General features: G+C 35.7%; 1 protein-coding gene across 1 annotated transcript in view; it reads left to right on the top strand.

Annotated features, from left to right (window-relative positions):
- Positions 1 to 501: 501 nt before the first annotated feature.
- Positions 502 to 22,452, top strand: part of LOC128556456 (probable 28S ribosomal protein S6, mitochondrial) — a 29,219-nt gene continuing 7,268 nt past the window's right edge. The window contains exon 1 of the mRNA XM_053541673.1: positions 502 to 660. Within this exon, the coding sequence (XP_053397648.1) occupies positions 613 to 660 (48 nt within the window). The 5' untranslated portion in view covers positions 502 to 612. The remainder of the gene's footprint in view (positions 661 to 22,452) is intronic.

Below are 22,452 nucleotides of genomic sequence, written 5' to 3'. Positions count from 1 at the left end.
CCAGTATAAGTTTTATATGAATTGGTAGAAATTCTTTGTAAACATTATTTTACATTTTATGTCAATTTCCATACTTCTTGTTTTATGTTGTGTGTTAAATCACTACAGAGATATTTTGTTTTTGTCGTATTATTATTCCTATACTAATCCAAATTGTTATTTTATAAGTGAAAAGTGGTTGTTTTTCTTTTTTCCCCCAGTATTTCCTTTTTAAACTGTTCCAATATTAAGTCACTTGGTTTAATGTTTATTTATATATTTATTCTCTTAGTTTTTTTGTTTTTTTTTTTAATATACTGAAATGTATATTCACTTTGATGAGTACAATACACATGTGTTTCTCCCATGTCATTTCAAGCTTTGGGTGGGTAACAATTACCAGGTGATGCAGTTTTCTAAATATATTTGAATTCTTTAATCCAGTTCAATATGTTTAAGAAGCCTGAGTCTAGTATAATGAAGATTTTGTATTACGCATCATTTTGCTACATTACTGTACATTACTGTATTAGACAGACCCTTTTCATGTAAGGTTAAAAATTACGGTTTCGCCGTTTATATGAACCGAATTTTTTTTTTCGACCCAAAGATTCTCACCAAAAAATCTGGAAAATGCCATCTTATGAAGCAGCTTTAATAATAAGATCGGCTTTAGACAGGGTAATTTGAGAAGACTAAATTTCTTGCTTTTGCTAGCAGCCCTACATCTTGTGTTCATGAATTCATTATTTTACAACAATGTCATATGATTTCGCGAACAACCTTGAACAGGTCCCAGAAAAGGGGTGCACGACATTTCGTCGAAACACGTTTGGTCGAACAGACAAATGGACGAAAAGACATTATGCCTAATGGGCATTATGCAGAATGCGACAATTAGTCGATAAAATTAACAGGCCACGACACTTGGTCGAAAATAAATTATTGTTGATACTCAAATTAAACGATCAGTAAACGCCTAAAGGTGTTGTTTGTTGTTGATTCCCTAAAGTCCTTTTGATTAGAAAGAATATTAGACGAATTATGTTCACAAACGAAAAATCATAATCCGGTCTTGGATTTTCTGAAGGGAATAATCTTTAACATCAAATATTGACTTTATGGTGTATCTAGACAATGTTATTTAAATGGAATTTCAAGTGCTGCTATCATCAATTGTAATGTAACATGTGATTTTTTAACAGTATATTGTGTACTGTTCGAATAGAGTTGAGGTTAAGTTATGATGAATAAATATTTGATGATGAATCAAGCCGAGTCTACTTTAATCGAGTTGAAAACTGTAAACATATCGGCAAAGTGGGTAAGTTAAGTTCGACTAAATTCGACGAAAATTCTGTTAAATATTCATTCGACATAAAGTCCTATGAGACCAATTGTACACTCGACTAATTGTTCTTTCTGTCTAATGTGTTTTCGACCAAATGTCTTTCGACGAATAGTCATGGAAGCCCAGAAAAGTCACAAATTAGCTATATAGCTAAATCTAGCTAGAAGTAGCTATACTAGAAGTAGCTATAAAACCAATACCAATAATGCAAAATATGTCAAAACAAGATGCAAAATGGTCATAATTACGTCCAAAAGGTTTATAAGATGAAAGACAATAAATTATACAAATCCAAGATCTTTGTAGTCACATTTTCAGTAACTGTGGCAGTATTTTGCGATAAATCATCACTAAATTTTTCACTTCTGATAATTATGGTTGTATAAGACAAATTTATAAATGACTAATCGCAGAAATTCGACACATGTATTGAAACTGAAACTGTATAGTCTTCTTTCACTGCTTTTTAAACTATGTACATGTATAATTTTATTCTTGCACTTGACGCGCACCTGCTAGTTTACCCGAAAGGGGCTTAAGCAGTATGAAAAGATAGATAGATAGCATAGATCTCCATACTTTGTGATTGTCTTCTGACTCGTAAACCATTTGAATGGGATAATAATTATTTTACATTTAATATACACATTAATGATTTTGAACAATTGTTATTGGTTTTATAGCTATTTCTAGGAATTCCAGACGTTTCACCCCCAAGACTTTTCCTCCCCTAGACATTTCACCCCCAAGACATTTCCTCCCAAGACTTTTCACCCCCAATTTTACAAACCCTAGACTTTTCACCCCCAATTTTTAATATACTGAAAATATTGTGAAATATTTTGTTATTTGATATTTAAAATCTTTTTTATATATTTTGTATAGGTTGTTAGGGCATTTATGAAGATAATTTGTTACTTTACGGACCATAATTCTACAAAATATACACTGAATTTAGGGTATCATACATGTAGTCAACTTAATCAATTGATCTTCTTCAAATGGATTCAAGTTTTAATTATGTAATATAATTATGAAAAATATGAGTAGATTTAGATTACAATAGTAGATGTAAATATTAACTAGGGGTTAGAATTAGAGGGTATATGTTTATCCTTTAGTATCATAATGATGGCCCAATTGTGATAACATGTAATATGGTTATTTATAAGTGCAATATGATGTGGAATTTATTTTTATGATATATTTTTATATATTTAACAAGATATATAGTCTCAGGTAACTCAGTATTGAGTCAGAGTGGCAGCATTCGATATGTTTAATGTTATTATATGTTATACATGTATGTACTGTGATGTTATTTATGTATGCTGATGAGACTGAAATAAATAAACTAATATTACAATTAGAAAGTCATTCATTTCATTGTAGGTCAATATTTTAAACTCTTCATAGGTATTGTGTTTAATCAACACCTTTTGATTGACAGAAATTGTCAATATTTTAAACTCTTCATAAGTGTTGTGATTTAATCAACACCTTTTGATTGACAGGAATAAGTGTTAAAATATAAATGGATTAACTGGCTAACCTACAGTATATTAAACTTTAATTAATCTAAACCTTGACTGATCTTATGGAAATCAAAAAACAAACAAAATTATACTCACTCAAAAATGATGTTGCTTCAAGAATGAAACTAACTTTCAATATCTTGTCTAAGTCTATTTGCAAAATAAATGAATTTTGACAGATTCAGTAATTCCTTCCTATTTTCCGTAGACATCAGATTTACAGAGTGGGCCATCTACAGTAATATGGTTTTAAACATTTTCTTCATAATTCTTTATACAACGGACATACAAGAAGAAAGTGGTATTCATTTTCTAAAGAACTAAGATTACAAAATTTACATTTTATATCATTTTGATCCGTGTTGTTATAATAATATCTACCTCTTACTATTTCAAAATTATGTTATGATAATCTAAATCTACTAAGAGCAATTCGAAATTTTTTTCTTCAATTATGTTTAAGTATTTTTCAAGATTAAAGGAATGTTTAAATCTACTATAAGAGAGTAATCGTTGAGAATTGTTAATGTTAGCATATCAAGTTTAATAATAATTGTCCAATATTCTCTGTAGAAAAAGAATTACTGTTACTATCTTGACCTATCCATATATCCAACAATCCCAGGTTTTCTAACAGCATTTTTATTTGAAACGCCCAGTTTGAATTATTATATGTACAGTAATGTTATTGTTTGCATCGTTGCACAGCATATGATAAATTCTTTTTTGTAGTGAGTTTTCATTCGAATTAGCATATTTATCTTTTTTTTTCTTATTCTATTATACTTAGTATGCATGCTTGTAAAATTAATTCTATTTCTCTCATTTTTGTCTTTCACAAATGTATTTCTTGCTTTCTTGAAATTATTTTTTGCTATTATGTAACAAGATTCATCAAACCATTTCCACTTATTAAGATAATCGAGAATTTGTTATTATTTCAATTTATTGATATAACTTGAACATGTACAGTTTATCATTTTAAGGACAAAATATACTAAAACATGCAAGAGAATGCTGCCAATTAATTAACGGTTGATAGACTTAATTTATCTTGCATCACTTGCCTATAAAGGATAACAAAAACTAACAATTAAGTTGTCGACAACAAACGATGTGCAATATAAACAATATTATTAATATAACATAACATTTTTTTCCACAATAGATATATTGCTTATTTCCTATACAAAATCAGCATAATATTTGGACAAAATTAATGAAAGTCCGAAAATCCCCAAACTTTGTTTTAATCATCCAAATCATTAATCTTCTTACACTTGATTGACTTATATAATTTATTTTCTCACAATATAACAAACAAGACAAATGGGTCATGTTTTTTTTTATTCAATCTTATTTTTTACCATTGATAATTTATTGTACAAAATTTGCATATATTTACATATTTCTATACTATGATGTAAATTATTTGATAGCGGCTTTTAGCAATGCATTTTTTTTATGTTCCAACACTGTTAATTGATAGCAAACTTTCAAACCTTGAACAACAAGGCTAATTTTAACATCAATAAAATATTTTACTTTGTAGTTATTATTATCAAAAGTACTTTTATTTTTTTCAATCACTGAACATCAAACAAAGGGATTAAAATATTTTTTTAGTTTTGTAACTATTGTCAAAAGTACCTTTAATCATCAAAGTCACATTTTCAATCATTGAACAAACAAATGAATTAAAAGATAACCTTGTAAATAACTTATGTTTAAAGTTTATGGTCATCTCTACTAACAAACATCATAAAATATTTTTTTTTAATGTATTAACCTAATTATAATACATATGAAATTATTCATAACTATACAACCCCCTCCCCCCAAAAAAACATTATAATCATATTTAATAATAAAAACAAATAGGGGGTGAAAAGTCTTCATATGCTATAAAACACCAGACTTTTCACCCCCAAATTGGGGGTGAAAAGTCTTGGGAGGAACAGTCTTGGGGGTGAAACGTCTGACACCCATTTCTAGCTATATATAGCTAGATTTAGCTATATAGCTAATTTGTGACTTTTCTGGGACTTGTTGAAAAGGCAGTTGTTTCTATCTTTCTGTAACATATTACTCCTGATTTCTCTTTAAATATAAACAAACTCTCTGGTGATAGTAGGTTCATAGGTAATTTCCAACAGCCGTGCTGATTAGTCAAACTATTAAGCGATCCTAGGAAATATTGAGATTTTCTCATATGATATGGTAACGATACAAGTGTTAGAGATTTCTGATAACGCAGTACACATCTGTCACAATGTATTCATAATTTTAACATGTCCAAAACATTGCGGAATGATACTAATTTCACTTGGGTAATGCAAAGAGCTATAAAAATAAATAGATCGGCAACTTGAAAGTCATATAGAGCAAATCTCGCCAACATCACATTGGAACTGAATGAGGTTTCGTTTTACCAGTGTATAAACCAGGCAGTAGAAGGATAAAAATTTGTGTCATGAAAAACTTTGTTTATATTGAAAATATTCATGACGAGTAACCCGTCAATTGCCAAACGAACTAGTGTAATTCCAGGTATCAGCGATCATGATGCTGTCCTGGTACAGTCAAATGCATCCGCCCAAAAAAAGCCCCAAAAACCCAGACAAATCCACCTCTATAAAAAGGCTGACTGGGATGGTCTTGGGTCACATGTAACAGAACTCCGCAACTCCCTTGCAATGTCAAACTCCTATGAAAATTTATCAGTAGAATCTCTTTGGAAGACCATCGCCAGCTCTATTGAAGAAGGCATTAAGAAATTTATCCCATCTAAAATGTCATCAACCAAAGATAAATTCCCCTGGATCAAGGTTAACCTAAAACAACTCTACAGAAGACGGGATAAAGCCTATAGGAAATATAAGGCAAACAAAATTCGCAAGGAACCTTATCTCGGTCTCAAACACCAATGTAGGAAAGAAACTAAATTATCATATAAAGAGTACCTTGAAGATATCCTTAATGTGAACGCCGAAACTGATAAAACGCAAGCACAACATAACAGACCAAATACCAAGAAATTATACAGCCTTCTCAAGCATTCGAAACAAAATTCCTATGACAGTCAGGGGTGTAACTGTTTTAAGTTATGCTACCTATTTCAGTTACTTTTTCAAGCATTTTATAACCTGTATTAGTTATAAAATGTAGTTTAACTCGGGTAAGTTATTCAAGAAAAGTCTTTTTGCTGTTCTCACAAAGTGACCTTTAAAGTGAAATTAGTAGCTAACTGTGGTTAATCAAATTCTCTTTTAGTCTGAGCATGACCTGATAAGCATAATGGGATATTAAGAGTTTTATAGCTTTAAAACTTTTGCGTAATACTTCACCAGCCTTGCGTAAAAATTTTTACTGCATAGCTGGAAAGATAAAAGGTCAAGGATTCAGGAAATAATTGCATTAGTCTCATTCAAAATGAGGAATTGGCACAGGAGAGCTTTGTAATATTTTATGATAACTGAAACGAGTTATGTAAGTTTAAGCAATAACTCAGATGGGTTATAAAGTGCGATAACTTGAAACAGTTACACCCCTGACTGTATGACATTGACCCACTCAAACATGACAACAAACTTCACACACAGGACCCTGACAAAGCTACAGTTCTAAATAAGCAGTTTCAATCAGTTTTTACTTCAAAGTCTCCTCTCTCTCATAAATCTTTGGCTGATATGAAGGTCCAGGATAACGCAGATACAGGTAAAGAGATCCCCGGAAAAGAAACATACATCCCACACCTGCTGCCTAATACTGAAATTTCAACACAAGGTATCGAAAAACTTCTCAACAACCTTAATCCCCATAAAGCTGCAGGGCCCAACCAAATAAGACCGGTCGTACTTAAGAATATTAGCCGAGAGATCTCCCCTGTTCTTACAAAACTCTTCCAAAAATCCCTGCAGTTCAGTACTCTGCCAGATATATGGAAAAGGCAAATGTTGCTTCCATCATTAAGAAAGGCTCAAGGTCAGACCCAGCCAGCTATCGCCCAAATCTCTTACCTGTATCTTGTGTAAAACCCTGGAACACATTGTATCCTCTAGCACAACAAAACACTTCATAAAGAATGATATGTTCTATGAATTGCAGCATGGTTTCCGAGAAAAGAGGTATTGTCAAACTCAGTTACTAATGTTAGTAGAAGATATCCTTCAATTCTTGAACCTGAAAAGTCAAGTTGACCTCATACTCCTTGACTTTTCAAAGGCGTTCGATATGGTCAACCATGAAAAACTACTCTACAAGCTGCATTTCTATGATGTAAGGGGCCAAACTCTTAAACTGATTAAAGCTTTCTTTGATAACAGGTCACAGGCAGTTGTAGTTAATGGGTCCACATCAGGCACCATGCCAGTCTCCTCAGGTGTTCGGTCCTCGGGCCGCTCTTATTTCTTATCTATATCGATGATCTACCTGACTTTGTTAAACACTCTAAAGTTCGACTCTTTGCCGATGACATGGCTATCTATCTTTCTCTGACTGTCTCTTCTCATTCAAGCCTACTACAATAAGACTTACAACAACTGGAACTCTAGGAAACAAAATGGGACATGAAATTCAATCCAACCAAATGCCAAGTATTACAGATCACTAAGCGCAAAACACCAGTACCAACACAGTACCTTTTACACAATACCATCTTACAAACAGTACCATCTGCAAAATACCTTGGCATAACAATATCACACAACCTTACATGGAATGACCACATTGACAGCATCACCAAAAAAGCAAATCAAATATTGGGTTTTCTAAGACATAACATCAAAGTGCACTTAGAAGGGTTAAAATCACAAGCATACAAAACACTTGTACAGCCCACGCTGGAGTCAGTTCCACTGTGTGGTCCCCCCACTCTGATACTCTCATTGATCAGCTTGAGTCTGTGCGCTGGGCCAAGCATGATTACGGCCATACTTCCAGTGTAGACAACATGTTGAACTCCCTAAATTGGCGATGCCTTGCACTCCGTCGCATTGACCAGCGCCTGGTTATGTTCTAGAACATCTTGCATAACCAGGTCGCCATCCCACTACCGGACTACCTAACACCCAATACTAGATCTTCCAGAACCAGAACCACTCATTCCCAGGCATTCGTTCAAGTACCGCCCTCATCTAACTATCACAAAGTTTCTCTCTTCCCTAGTACAGTATATCATTGGAATGCCTTGCCTTCAGATGTTGTCAACTGGTCTGGGCCAGTGTTCAGTCAGGCTGTAAGCCAGATTGAGCGCATCTCACCTTAAATACACCTGCCCTGTTTTTAACCCTTCTCTTTCTTGCTTTTTAGCTCACCTGAGCCAAAGGCTCATGGTGAGCTTTTGTGACTGCTCAATGTCCGTTGTCCGTCGTCATGTGTCGTGTGTCCATCAACATTTTCTAAAAAAATCTTCTTCTTGAAAACCACTGGGCAGAATTACACCAAACTTCACAGGAATGATCCTTGGATGGTCCCCTTTCAAAATTGTTCAAAGAATTTAATTCCATGCAGAACTCTGGTTGCCATGGCAACTGAAAGGAAAAACTTTAAAAGTCTTCTTGTCCAAAACCGCAAGGCCTAGAGGCTTGATATTTGGCATGTGGCATCATCTTATAGTCCTCTATCAAGATTTTTCAAATTGTGCCCCTGGGGTGAAAAGAGGCCCCGTCCGGGGTCACAAGTTTTACATAGACTTATATAGTAAAAAACTTTAAAAATCTTCTTGTCTAAAACCACAAGACCTAGGCCTTTGATATTTTGTATTTAGCATTGCCTTGTGATCCTCTACCAAAATTGTTCAAATTATGACCCTGGGGTGAAAAGAGGCCCTGCCCTGGGGGAGGGTCTCAGGTTTTACATAGACTTGTATAGGAAAAAAACTTTAAAAATCTTCTTGCCTTAAACTGCAAGGCCTAGGCTTTTGATACTAAGTATGTTGCCTTTCTTAGTATTTCTCTGCAAAAATTATTTAAATTACGTTCCTAGGGTGAAAAGAGGCCCTGTCCTGGGGGTACCAAGTTTAACATAGACTTATATAGGAAAAAAATAAAGATCTTCTTGTCTGAAAGTTCAAGGCCTAGGCCTTTTATATTTGGTATGTAGCATTGCCTGGTGGATCTCAAACAAGTTTGTTCAAATTATGCCCCTTGGGTGAAAAGAGGCCCCACCCTGTGGGTCACTTATTATAATTATGTATTATATAGCAAAAGTACTTCAAAAATTATCAGATCTTATTTCCTAGACTGTTTAATTATAATTACCTGATGATCCCAAGTGATTAGGTATCACTTGACTGTGACCTTGACCTACTATCTTGCTTTTAGCTCACCTGTCACAAAGTGACAAGGTGAGCTTTTGTGATCGCGTGGCGTCCGTCGTCCGTCCGTCGATCCGTAAACTTTTGCTTGTGACCAAGCTAGAGGTCACATTTTTCATGGGATTTTTATGAAAGTTGGTCAGAATGTTCAACTTGATAATATCTAGGTCACGTTCGAAACTGGGTCACGTGCCTTCAAAAACTAGGTCAGTAGGTCTAAAAATAGAAAAACCTTGTGACCTCTCTAGAGGCCATGCTTTTCCTGAGATCTTCATGAAAATTGGTCAGAATGTTCACCTTGATGATATCTAGGTCAAGTTCGAAACTGGGTCACGTGCCTTCAAAAACTAGGTCAGTAGGTCTAAAAATAGAAAAACCTTGTGACCTCTCTAGAGGCCATATGTTTCACAAGATCTTCATGAAAATTGGTCAGAATGTTCACCTTGATGATACCTAGGTCAAGTTCGAAACTGGGTCACGTGCCGTCAGAAACTAGGTCAGTAGGTCTAAAAATAGAAAAACCTTGTGACCTCTCTAGAGGCCATATATTTCACAAGATCTTCATGAAAATAGGTCAGAACGTTCACCTTGATGATATCTAGATCAAGTTCGAAAGTGGGTCACGTGCTGTCAAAAACTAGGTCAGTAGGTCTAAAAATAGAAAATCTTGTGACCTCTCTAGAGGCCGTACTTTTCAATGGATCTTCATGAAAATTGGTCAGAATGTTCACCTTGATGATATCTAGGTCAAGTTCGAAACTGGGTCATGTGCCTTCAAAAACTAGGTCAGTAGGTCAAATAATAGAAAAACCTTGTGACCTCTCTAGAGGCCATATTTTTCATGGGATCTGTATGAAAGTTGGTCTGAATGTTCATCTTGATGATATCTAGGTCAACTACGAAACTGGGTCAACTGCGGTCAAAAACTAGGTCAGTAGATCTAAAAATAGAAAAACCTTGTGACCTCTCTAGAGGCTATACTTTCAATGAATTTTCATGAAAATCGGTCAGAATTCATCTTGATGATATCTAGGTCAGTTTCGAAACTGGGTCAGGTGCCGTCAAAAACTAGGTCAGTAGGTCAGATAATAGAAAAACCTTGTGACCTCTCTAGAGGCCATATTTTTCATGGGATCTGTATGAAAATTGGTCTGAATGTTCATCTTGATGATATCTAGGTCAAGTTCGAAACTGGGTCAACTGCGGTCAAAAACTAGGTCAGTAGGTCTAAAAATAGAAAAACCTTGTGACCTCTCTAGAGGCTATACTTTTCAATGAATCTTCATGAAGTTTGGTCATAATGTTCACCTTGATGATATCTAGGTCAGGTTCGAAACTGGGTCACATGCCGTCAAAAACTAGGTCATTAGGTCAAATAATAGGAAAACCTTGTGACCTCTCTAGAGGCCATATTTTTCATGGGATCTTTATGAAAGTTGGTCTGAATGTTCATCTTGATGATATCTAGGTCAGGTTCGAAACTGGGTCAACTGCAGTCAAAAACTAGGTCAGTAGGTCTAAAAATAGAAAAACCTTGTGACCGCTCTAGAGGCCATATTTTTCAATGGATCTTCATGAAAATTGGTCAGAATGTTCGCCTTGATGATATCTAGGTCAAGTTCGAAACTGGGTCATGTGTAATCAAAAACTAGGTCAGTAGGTCAAATAATAAAAAAATCCTTGTGACCTCTCTAGAGGCCCTATATTTTTCATGGGATCTGTATGAGCGTTGGTCTGAATATTCATCTTGATGATATCTAGGTCAAGTTCGAAACTGGGTCAACTGCGGTCAAAAACTAGGTCAGTAGGTCTAAAAATAGAAAAACCTTTTGACCACTTTAGAGGCCATATTTTTCAATGGATCTTCATGAAAATTTGTCTGAATCTTCACCTTGATGATATCTAGATAAAATTTGAAACTGGGTCACGTGTGGTCAAAACTAGGTCAGTAGGTCTAAAAATAGAAAAATAATTCAAAACCTTGTGACCTCTCTAGAGGCCATATTTTTCAATGGATCTTCATGAAAATTGGTGAGAATATTCAGCTTGATGATCTTTAGGTCAAGTTCGAAACTGGGTCACGTCTGATCCAAAACTAGGTCAGTAGGTCAAATAAAAGAAAAACCTTGTGACCTCTCTAGAGGTCACATTTTTCATGGGATCTGCATGAAAATTGGTCAGAATGTTCATCTTGATAATATCTAGGTCAAGTTCGAAACTGGATCAACTGCGGTCAAAAACTAGGTCAGTAGGTCAAATAATAGAAAATCCTTGTGACCTCTCTAGAGGTCATATTTTTCATGGGATCTGCATGAAAAATGGTCAGAATGTTCATCTTGATGATATCTAGGTCAAGCTTGAAACTGGGTCACGTCCATTCCAAAACTAGGTCAGTAGGTCAAATAATAGAAAATCCTTGTGACCTCTGTAGAGGCCGTATTTTTCATGGGATCTGCATGAAAATTGATCAGAATGTTCATCTTTATAATATCTAGGTCAAGTTTGAAACTGGGTCAACTGCGTTCAAAAACTAGGTCAGTAGGACAAATAATAGAAAATCCTTGTGACCTCTCTAGAGGTCATATTTTTCATGGGATCTGCATGAAAAATGGTCAGAATGTTCATCTTGATGATATCTAGGTCAAGCTCGAAACTGGGTCACGTCCAGTCCAAAACTAGGTCAGTAGGTCAAATAATAGAAAATCCTTGTGACCTCTGTAGAGGCCGTATTTTTCATGGGATCTGCATGAAAATCAGGTCAGAATGTTCATCTTTATAATATCTAGGTCAAGTTTGAAACTGGGTCAACTGCGTTCAAAAACTAGGTCAGTAGGTCAAATAATAGAAAATCCTTGTGACCTCTCTAGAGGTCATATTTTTCATGGGATCTGCATGAAAATTGGTGAGAATGTTCATCTTGATGATGTCTAGGTCAAGTTCGAAACTGGGTCACGTCCGGTCTAAAACTAGGTCAGTAGGTAAAATAATTGAAAAACCTTGTGACCTCTCTAGAGGTCATATTTATCATGGGATCTGCATGAAAATTGGTCAGAATGTTCATCTTGATAATATCTAGGTCAAGTTTGAAACTGGGTCACATGCGGTCATAAACTAGGTCAGTAGGTCAAATAATAAAAAACCTTGTGACCACTCTAGAGGCCATATTTTTCATGGGATCTGCATGAAAATTGGTGAGAATGTTCATCTTGATGATGTCTAGGTCAAGTTCGAAACTGGGTCACGTCCGGTCTAAAACTAGGTCAGTAGGTAAAATAATTGAAAAACCTTGTGACCTCTCTAGAGGTCATATTTATCATGGGATCTGCATGAAAATTGGTCAGAATGTTCATCTTGATAATATCTAGGTCAGGTTTGAAACTGGGTCACATGCGGTCATAAACTAGGTCAGTAGGTCAAATAATAAAAAACCTTGTGACCACTCTAGAGGCCATATTTTTCATGGGATCTGTATGAAAGTTGGTCTGAATGTTCATCTTGATGATATCTAGGTCAAGTTTGAAACTGGGTCAACTGCGGTCAAAAACTAGGTCACTTGGTCTAAACATAGAGAAACCTTTTGACCTCTCTAGAGGCCATATTTTTCAACGGATCTTCATGAAAATTGATCAGAATGTTCATCTTGATAATATCTAGGTCAAGTTTGAAACTGGGTCAACTGCGGTCAAAAACTAGGTCAGTAGGTCAAATAATAGAAAATCCTTGTGACCTCTCTAGAGGGCATATTTTTCATGGGATCTGCATGAAAATTGGTGAGAATGTTCATCTTGATGATGTCTAGGTCAAGTTCGAAACTGGGTCACGTCCAGTCTAAAACTAGGTCAGTAGGTAAAATAATAGAAAAACCTTGTGACCTCTCTAGAGGTCATATTTATCATGGGATCTGCATGAAAATTGGTCAGAATGTTCATCTTGATAATATCTAGGTCAAGTTTGAAACTGGGTCACATGCGGTCATAAACTAGGTAGTAGGTCAAATAATAAAAAACCTTGTGACCACTCTAGAGGCCATATTTTTCATGGGATCTGTATGAAAGTTGGTCTGAATGTTCATCTTGATGATATCTAGGTAAAGTTTGAAACCGGGTCAACTGCGATCAAAAACTAGGTCACTAGGTCTAAACATAGAAAAACCTTTTGACCTCTCTAGAGGCCATATTTTTCAATGGATCTTCATAAAAATTGGTCAGAATTTTTATCTTGATGATATCTAGGTCAAGTTCAGAACTAGGTCACATGAGCTCAAAAACTAGGTCACTATGTCAAATAATAGAAAAAACGACGTCATACTCAGTTCATGTGGGGACAGGTGAGCGATTCAGGACCATCATGGTCCTCTTGTTTTTTTATAGCTCTTTGATCCATATAATGTTTCAAATGAAACTTCTAAATTTTTTGGTTTGTAGCTGAGCATCATCTGTGGCATATGCAGTCAAAAATGTGATTTGATTTCTGAAACAATGTTATATTTATTTCTAAAGTCACTATATGTTTATTGTAAAAATACCTTGTTTTACCCAAGTGGAAACTGGCAGGTACTTGAAAATGCAGCTCTCTGATTGGTCAGTTAAAACTCCTGCTGTCATGATAAAGTTATGAATAACTGATACACAAAAATCGGAAATATAAACTTACAGATAAATTGAAAAGTTATAAAAAAAACTTTAAAAATTGATAAAATGTGCAACAATCTCACTTAATATCCATATATCTTTAGGAAAAATAAATTTGTAATATCCTAATTTGATTGATTTCCGCCTTTCAACATTTTATATCGTCACTGACGCGCCAATCTTTCATAACTGGCATTTGGTCATAAATGTAAATAATCATTACACAAAAACTATATGCATATTTGTGCTAGATCAGTATAGATCTTCTATACATTTTCGTACACTGATCGACAGATTTTCCGAATATTTGGGTCAACGTGGGCGTAAGTTGTAAAGAGCCAGCCTTAACGAATGAAAACATGACTTAAATATGCGTAAATATCGGGTCATAATGGATTTCCAAATGGAACGGGAAGCAAACATTGCTTCAAATATTTTGGCGGGAAAACTGCATGTGCCTTCCATGATGCTACTTTGGTATTGACCACATGTTTACAGAAACAGGGTCAGAAACAGCAAACGAACATATTTTTAAGGGTGTCCTTAAAGCGACTAACCCCCACATTGTGATGTCAGATTTGAAATAATCAAACTTTTGCTATATTCATCTATATGCTGCATATTTGATGTTCTAACAACATATTTTTATGAAGTTCTGTTGAAAATCATTGTTTTCCTAATAAATTTAAATTAAGATAAAAACATTTAACAATTTCTGATTTATAAGGGTTTCCCTGTTAATAAAAAACAAGAGGACCATGATGGTCCTGAATCGCTCACCTATCCCCACATGACCCAGTGTTGAATTGAGTATGATGTCGTTATTTCTATTATTTGACATAGTGACCTAGCTTTTGAGCACATGTGACCTAGATATCATGAAGATAAAAAATTCTGACCAATTTTCATGAAGATCCATTGAAAAATATTACCTCTAGAGAGGTCACAAGGTTTTTCTTTTATTTGACCTAATGACCTAGTTTTTGAAGGCACGTGACCCACTTTTGAACTTGACCTAGATATCATCAAGATGAACATTCTCACCAATTTTCATGAAAGATCTCGTGAAAAATATGGCCTCTAGAGAGGTCACAAGGTTTTTCTATTTTTCGACCTACTGACCTAGTTTTTGACCGCACATGACCCAGTTACGAACTTGACCTAGATATCATCAAGCTGAACACTCTCACCAATTTTCATGAAGATCCATTGAGAAATATGGCCTCTAGAGACGTCACAAGGTTTTTCTATTTTTAGACCTACTGACCTAGTTTTTGACCACACTTGACCCAGTTTCGAACCTGACCTAGATATCATCAAGACGAACATTCTGATCAATTTTCATGAAGATCTCTTGAAAAATATGGCCTCTAGAGAGGTCACAAGGTTTTTCTATTTTTAGATCTACTGACCTAGTTATTGACCGCACGTGACCCAGTTTCAAACTTGACCTAGATATCATCAAGATGAACATTCTGACTAATTTTCATAAAGATCCCATGAAAAATATGGCCTCTAGAGAGGTCTCAAAGTTTTTCTATTTTCAGAACTACTGGCCTAGTTTTTGACCACACATGACCCAGTTTCAAACTTGACCTAGATATCATCAAGGTGAACGTTCTGACCAATTTTCATGAAGATCCATTGAGAAATATGGCCTCTAGAGAGGTCACAAGGTTTTTTTTTTTTTTAGACCTACTGACCTAGTTTTTGACCCCACATGACCCAGTTTCGAACATGACCTAGATATCATCACATTCTGACCAATTTTCATGAAGATCCATTGAGAAATATGGCCTCTAGAGAGGTCACAAGGTTTTTCTATTTTTAGACCTACTAACCTAGTCTTTGACCCCACTTGACCCAGTTTCGAACTTGACCTAGATATCATCAAGGTGAACATTCTGACCAATTTTCATGAAGATCTCAGGAAAAGTATGGCCTCTAGAGAGGTCACAAGGTTTTTCTATTTTTAGACCTACTGACCTAGTTTTTGACCACACATAACATTTTTCGAACTTGACCTAGATATCATCAAGATGAACATTCTGACCAACTTTCATAAAGATCCCATGAAAAATGTGACCTCTAGAATGGTCACAAGCAAAAGTTTACGCACGGACGGACGACGGACGCCACGCGATCACAGAAGCTCACCTTGTCACTTTGTGACAGGTGAGCTAAAAACAGAATTCCCGTCAGCAAGCACCTTGCAAACATCATGTGACAGTGAGAGAAAGCGCTCACGTATAGCTATCGTACAATATTACGACGTTTTGCAATATAGACAAAAAAACAGTAACATAAAATGAAGTCAGTACATTTAGCACGTTTACGATGCAGTCAGTGATTTCTCATTGGCCAAGCGGTTAAGGTATTCGTATTATACTTTTTCGTGGTAAGTTCAATTCACAGACCTGTTAAATTTTGTCTTTAAAACTGTATTTAATTTCTTTTTCTTCAATACAATTCAGAGAAGACAAAACGAGTTAGTAATATAGTATGTTCTAACATGTTCACTAAAATTATGTATGTCACAATTGACACGTAATTATGTTTAAATACACTACACCTTTAATATAACCTAATGTTTTTTGCTCAAAGGTGAGCTTTTGTGATCACCCTGTGTGCGTCGTCCGTCCGTCCGTCAGTCGTCCATCGTCTGTCGTCAACAATTTGACTGTTAACACTCTAGAGGTCACATTTTCGGCCCCAAACTTAATGAAACTTGGTCAGAATGTTACCCTCAATAAAATCTTGGACGAGTTCGATATTGGGTCATCTGGGGTCAAAAACTAGGTCACCAGGTCAAATCAAAAAGGAAAAGCTTGTTAACACTCTAGAGGTCACATTTTTGGCCCAATCTTAATGAAACTTGGTCAGAGTGTTACCCTCAATAAAATCTTGGACGAGTTCGATATTGGGTCATCTGGGGTCAAAAAACTAGGTCACCAGGTCAAATCAAAAAGGAAAAGCTTGTTAACATTCTAGAGGTCACAATTTTGGCCCAATCTAAATGAAACTTGGTCAGAATGTTACCCTCAATAAAATCTTGGATGAGTTTGATATTGGGTCATCCGGGATCAAAAACTAGGTCACCAGGTCAAATCAAAGGAAAAGCTTGTTAACACTGTAGAGGCCACTCTTATGACTGTATCTTCATGAAACTTGGTCAGAATATTAATCTTGATGATCTCAAGGTCCAGTTTGAAAGTGGGTCATATAGGGTCAAAAACTAGGTCACCAGGTCAAATCAAAGGAGAAGCTAGTTTACACTGTAGAGGCCACATTTTTGACCATATCTTAATGAAACTTGGTCAGAATGTTAATCTTGATGATCTATAGGTCAGATTCAAATCTGGGTCAGATGGGGTCAAAAACTAGGTCACTAGGTCAAATCAAAGGAAAAGTATGTTAACACTCTAGAGGCCACATTTATGACTGTATCTTCATGAAACTTAGTCAGAATGTTAATCTTGATGATCTTTAGGTCAAATTGGAATCTGGGTCAGTGGTCATCTGGGTCAAAAACTTGGTCACCAGGTCAAATCAAAGAAAAAGCTATTTAACACTGGAGGCCACATTTATGACGATATCTTAATGAAACTTGGTCAGAATGTTAATCTTGATGATCTTTAGGTTAATAGGTCAGGTGAGCTATACAGGGCCTTCATCGCCCTCTTGTTAAGCTTTCCTAAGACATTTTTAAAGCTGTACGGGTTAGTTTTATAAGTTTTATAACAATCTTACAAATCACTTTAATAAAAGCATTGCAGCCCGGCCATAATTTCAGGATCGATTGACTGAAAGCTACTACCAATTTTATATGAAAATAAGAAACAAAACAATAAATTAGAAACCAGAGAAAAACAAACTGACACAAAGTACGTAATGCAAACTGAAAAAAAAACAAGAGGGCCATGATGGCCCTATATCACTCACCTGTTATCATTGCACTTGAGGACAAGAAGGTCCTCAGTAAAAATATTTAAGTCCAAAGGACAGGAACAACAATGGGAAGAAATTTAACCAAAAAGAAAAAACAATTCTTACAAGGTACAGATATGTCAAAATGCACCTAAAAGTTGGAGGTACCATCCATGTTGTACCACAGAAAAGTGGTCTCGGTTTTTCCCTAAGGCCAATAATAAAAAAGATACTAAAATAAGCTATTTATAGTAACGTAAAAGGGAAGTAATTAAAAAAAATATTGTAAGTGAACAAAAGAAGGCTCTGCCAAATAAATCTGTTGACATAAATGAAATTTCAGATCAGTATCTTCATTAGTTACGGAGATATACCCATTTTAATTTGAAATAAAGGGAGGTAATTTGACATAAAATCAGTCCATAGTTATCTACCCTGATTGTCTCAGTCCAACTAATGACAATTATGAAATTTCAAGTAAGTCCTATAAGTACTTACTGATATAAATCCATTTTGATTACAATCAGGGGAGGTAATCAGATATAAAATAACTCTGGAACCTACGATTGGATCTGATTTGTCATGGAATCTAAGATTTATTGTTGTTGAAGATATTTTGGAAGTTTGTATCAAATAAAACCATAAATGAAGTCTCTATATGGCTGCAAAAGCCAAAATAGCCAATTTTGGACCTTTAAGGGGCCATAACTCTGGAACCCATGATGGAATTTGGCCAGTTCAAGAAAGGAACCAAGATCTTGTGGTGATACAAGTTGTGTGCAAGTTTGGTTAAAATCAAATCATAAATGAAGCTGCTATTGTTTAGACAAGGTCAAAATTGCTAAGTTTGGCCCTTTCAGGGGCCATAACTCTGGAACCCTTAAAGGAATCTCACCAAGTCAAGAAAGGAACTGAGATCTTATGGTGACATAAGTTTTGTGCAAGTTTGATTAAATTCAAATCATAAATGAAGCTGCTATTGTGCAGACAAGGTCAAAATAGCTAATTTTGGCCCTTTCAGGGGCCATAACTCTAGAACCCTTAAAGGAATCTCGTCAAGTCAAGAAAGGAACCAAGATCTTATGGTGATTCAAGTTGTGTGCAAGTTTGGTTAAAATAAAATCATAAATGAAGCTGCTATTGTGCAGACAAGGTCAAAATATCTAATTTTGGCCCTTTCAGGGGCCATAACTCTGGAACCCGTAATGGAATCTGGCCAGTTCAAGAAAGGAACCAAGATCTTATGGTGATACAAGTTGTGTGCCAGTTTGGTAAAAATCAAATCATAAATAAAGCTGCTATTATGCAGACAAGGTCAAAATAGCTAATTTTGGCCCTTTCAGGGGCCATAACTCTGAAACCCATAATGGGATCTGGCCAGTTCAAGAAAGGAACCGAGATCTTATGGTGATACAAGTTGTGTGCAAGTTTGGTTAAAATAAAATCATAAATGAAACCACTATCATGCAGACAAGAAATTGTTGACGCACGGACGCACAGATGACGGACGAAGGTGATCACAAAAGCTCACCTTGTCACTATGTGACAAAAAGGTATAATTTGAATACCGTAACGTTTTGACTTACATTTATGTTACTGTTTTGTTTTTACTTCTAAACGACATAATACTGTGTGCTACCTATAGTTTGGTTTTGAGGTCAATTGTTCGAACAATTGATAAGTGGAATAATTTGCCAGATGATATCGTCAGTGCTACAAATGTACTGGTATTACAATTCAAAACTCACTTGGATACATATCATGGTGATACTAGATTTGATTACCACAAACATTTATTAATCAACCATCATTATTGACTACTGTTTAAACTCATTTAACACCAGGAGTGTAACATTAAATAGGGAGAAAACATAAATTAATGTGGAAGATGAGTACCAGAACTCAAGAATATTCTACAAGTTCCAATACAAGACTAGGCTAAAGACTGTCCAAAAACATGTGCACAAACAAATCATGCAGACGAGTGGGGATTCAAGCCCTAGTAGGGTCCTTTCAGTAGGGAGTCATGCCCTAGTAGGGTCCTTGGTATCTGTATGGATCTGTGCATATTACAATGCAGAACCAATTTTGGTATTAAGGTGTCTGGGGTGGTATTAAGGTGTCTTGCGAGAGTCAATTTACAGCTCTCCAAGCAACACTATTTTAGTTTATTACACTTTTCTATGTCCTCCCCCACCCACCACACACACCACAGGGGCGTCGGAAGTGGGGCCGCAGGGGCCGCGACCGCGGCCCCAATAATTTGCCCAAAAACGATTTTTTGTAAATTCATAAGTTGGAGTCGCAGGTCCGCGGACCCAATATTTTGTATAGTATATTAAATTTTGCTTCGCGTTAAACAATACACGCTGTCCAGATTAGTGTGTTACCGTGGTGACGGTGACACGATCGGAGGTGTTAATTGGAGTCATACACACGTGTCCGTGATTGGACTTAATTACGCATGAACAAATCAGCATGTTTTAATTGGCATGTCTTTAGTCAATGGAATGTTTAAGCTATACCCAGCCGCAAAGATCTAAGGTATTAACTTATAAAATTCAGAAAAATAATTATCATGTTTTTATTTAATGAAAGAGGTAAGTGTTAAGATTTATCACACCGCTAAGATGTAAGGAATTAGTTACATACATTGTTTTTACTCAAAAAATGATATTTCAAACAAAAATAAGAAATGAATGTAACATGAATGATTATTGTTCAATACATTAAATGCAAAAAAAACATACATGCATTCTTTGTATTGCGTTATACATTATTCATTCTGATAAGAGTTTATTAAACTTTATTTTGCTTATAGTCATGTAAATAGTAAGAAAATACTGGAGACTTGAGATGCGATTCAGTACCCTTAAAATGCACCAGAACTCGCCATTTATGATCCCGTTTTAATAAATTTTCAGGGGGAGGTCCCCCTTACCCCCGTTACGGGAGGGGGATGCCCCCTCCCCCCCCCCCCCCCCCCCCCCCCCCCCCCCCCCCCCCTCGCGGCGGCCCCAATATCAAACACCTTCCGACGCCCCTGCACCACGTACCAAACACACTGAGACCAATGAATCAGCAATTTCAATGATATATATATTCTGATTCCGTGAGTAAATTTAAGCACTAAATTGCCTTCAAAAAAACATCATTCTGATTTATGAAATTATTTATATAATTTACTTAGATTATAATTATATAACCAATCTTCCAGACATGAATGAAGCTGGTTGGGGAAATAGCTCATGAGCTGATGTTTTTTTTTTGTTCTACAGGTTTACACGCTTCTTCCTGTCAAATCTCACTTTCAGTGAACTTTCTTTTTAATGAACAACTTAACTTGGTCTGTAGCATCAATGTCTGAATCTTTCTCATATTTAATCAAATGGTTCAGCTTTATTACATTCAAGTACCACTAGAGCTTAAAATAGACAACTTTAAAAGTGACTTCTTACAAACTGTTTGAGAGATCTTTATATTGTAGCAGTAATCCCCTAAAAGTGCTTTCACAAATTTCATAATAGATATTATCTTTTAAGGGCCACTAGAGCAATAATAGATAACCTGTAAACAATTGATGAACCAATGGATCAGTCTTCACCAAACTTTGTCTGTAGTATTCTTCTCAAGTTTGTTCAGATGGTTCGGTTTGATCTCTTATTGTGGCTGCTAATTTATTTCTGGCCTATTCAATTGTAAACTCGTGACTATTTAAATGCAAAAGTCTTTCTCAACACGGCAGCAGAATGTTTGCGTGATTGCTATGCTATAAAGAAGTCAGATTTCCTCTACATTGATGTAAACATTTATCTGCAGGTTTGGATCGCAATTTTTCCTGAAATGTAGAATTTGATTAAACCGTGATTTTTTCGAAATTTCAGAATATACTTAGAAAATCCGGCAAATAGAAAAAGACGTGTGCTTGATTTTTTGCTAGACCGATTTGAAAAAACTGGACCTCACACAATTTTTCATAACGGGAGTCTATGGGAAAATCGCAAATTTCATAACATTTTCACAAATAGAAAGTTTTTTACAATGTAGATTTTAAAGAAACTGCTCACAGCTGTAAATAAACATATGGTCTATAATGTGGTGAAATAAAATGTACTTATTTTCAGCTCCACTATTTGGACAATAGGGGTGCTATTCTACTCGCCCCGGCATCAGCGTGAGCTTCCTTGGTTAAAGTTTTTCGGCAACCTTTGTTTCTATTGCTTATATGCTTATATCTTACTGTAACTTCACATTAACAGTGTTCAGCATGCAAACAAAGTATGTGCAGGGGCTGGGCCCATTATACCCAAGGTCAAGGTCACCAGGGTGATATACTTGGGTTGTTTTTAAGGTTAAAGTTTTTCGGCAACCTTTTTATGCCCCCAGCATCTACTGATGCGGGAGGCATATAGTGATTGTCCTGTCTGTCCGTCCGTTCGTTCATTTGTTCGTCCGTCCGTACGAGGTTAACCAAATGGGACCGTTTCGTCTAGCATCTATACCCCTTACTAGAATGACTTCATACTAATGCAGATGTAAACTGTGACCATCTTCAGACATCACCTGACCTCAGTTTGACTTTGACCTTGACCTCATTTTGGACTTTGGTTGCTTTATATGGGCCATCTCTTGGTTAACCAAATGGGACCGTTTCATCTAGCATCAATACACCTTACTAGAATGACTTCATACTAATGCAGATGTAACCTGTGA

Source organism: Mercenaria mercenaria, chromosome 4, assembly GCF_021730395.1.
Source record: "Mercenaria mercenaria strain notata chromosome 4, MADL_Memer_1, whole genome shotgun sequence".
Classification (NCBI taxonomy): Eukaryota; Metazoa; Mollusca; class Bivalvia; order Venerida; family Veneridae; genus Mercenaria; species Mercenaria mercenaria.
Note: the sequence above shows the minus strand (reverse complement) of the source record. Positions and strands in the feature narration are given on the sequence as shown.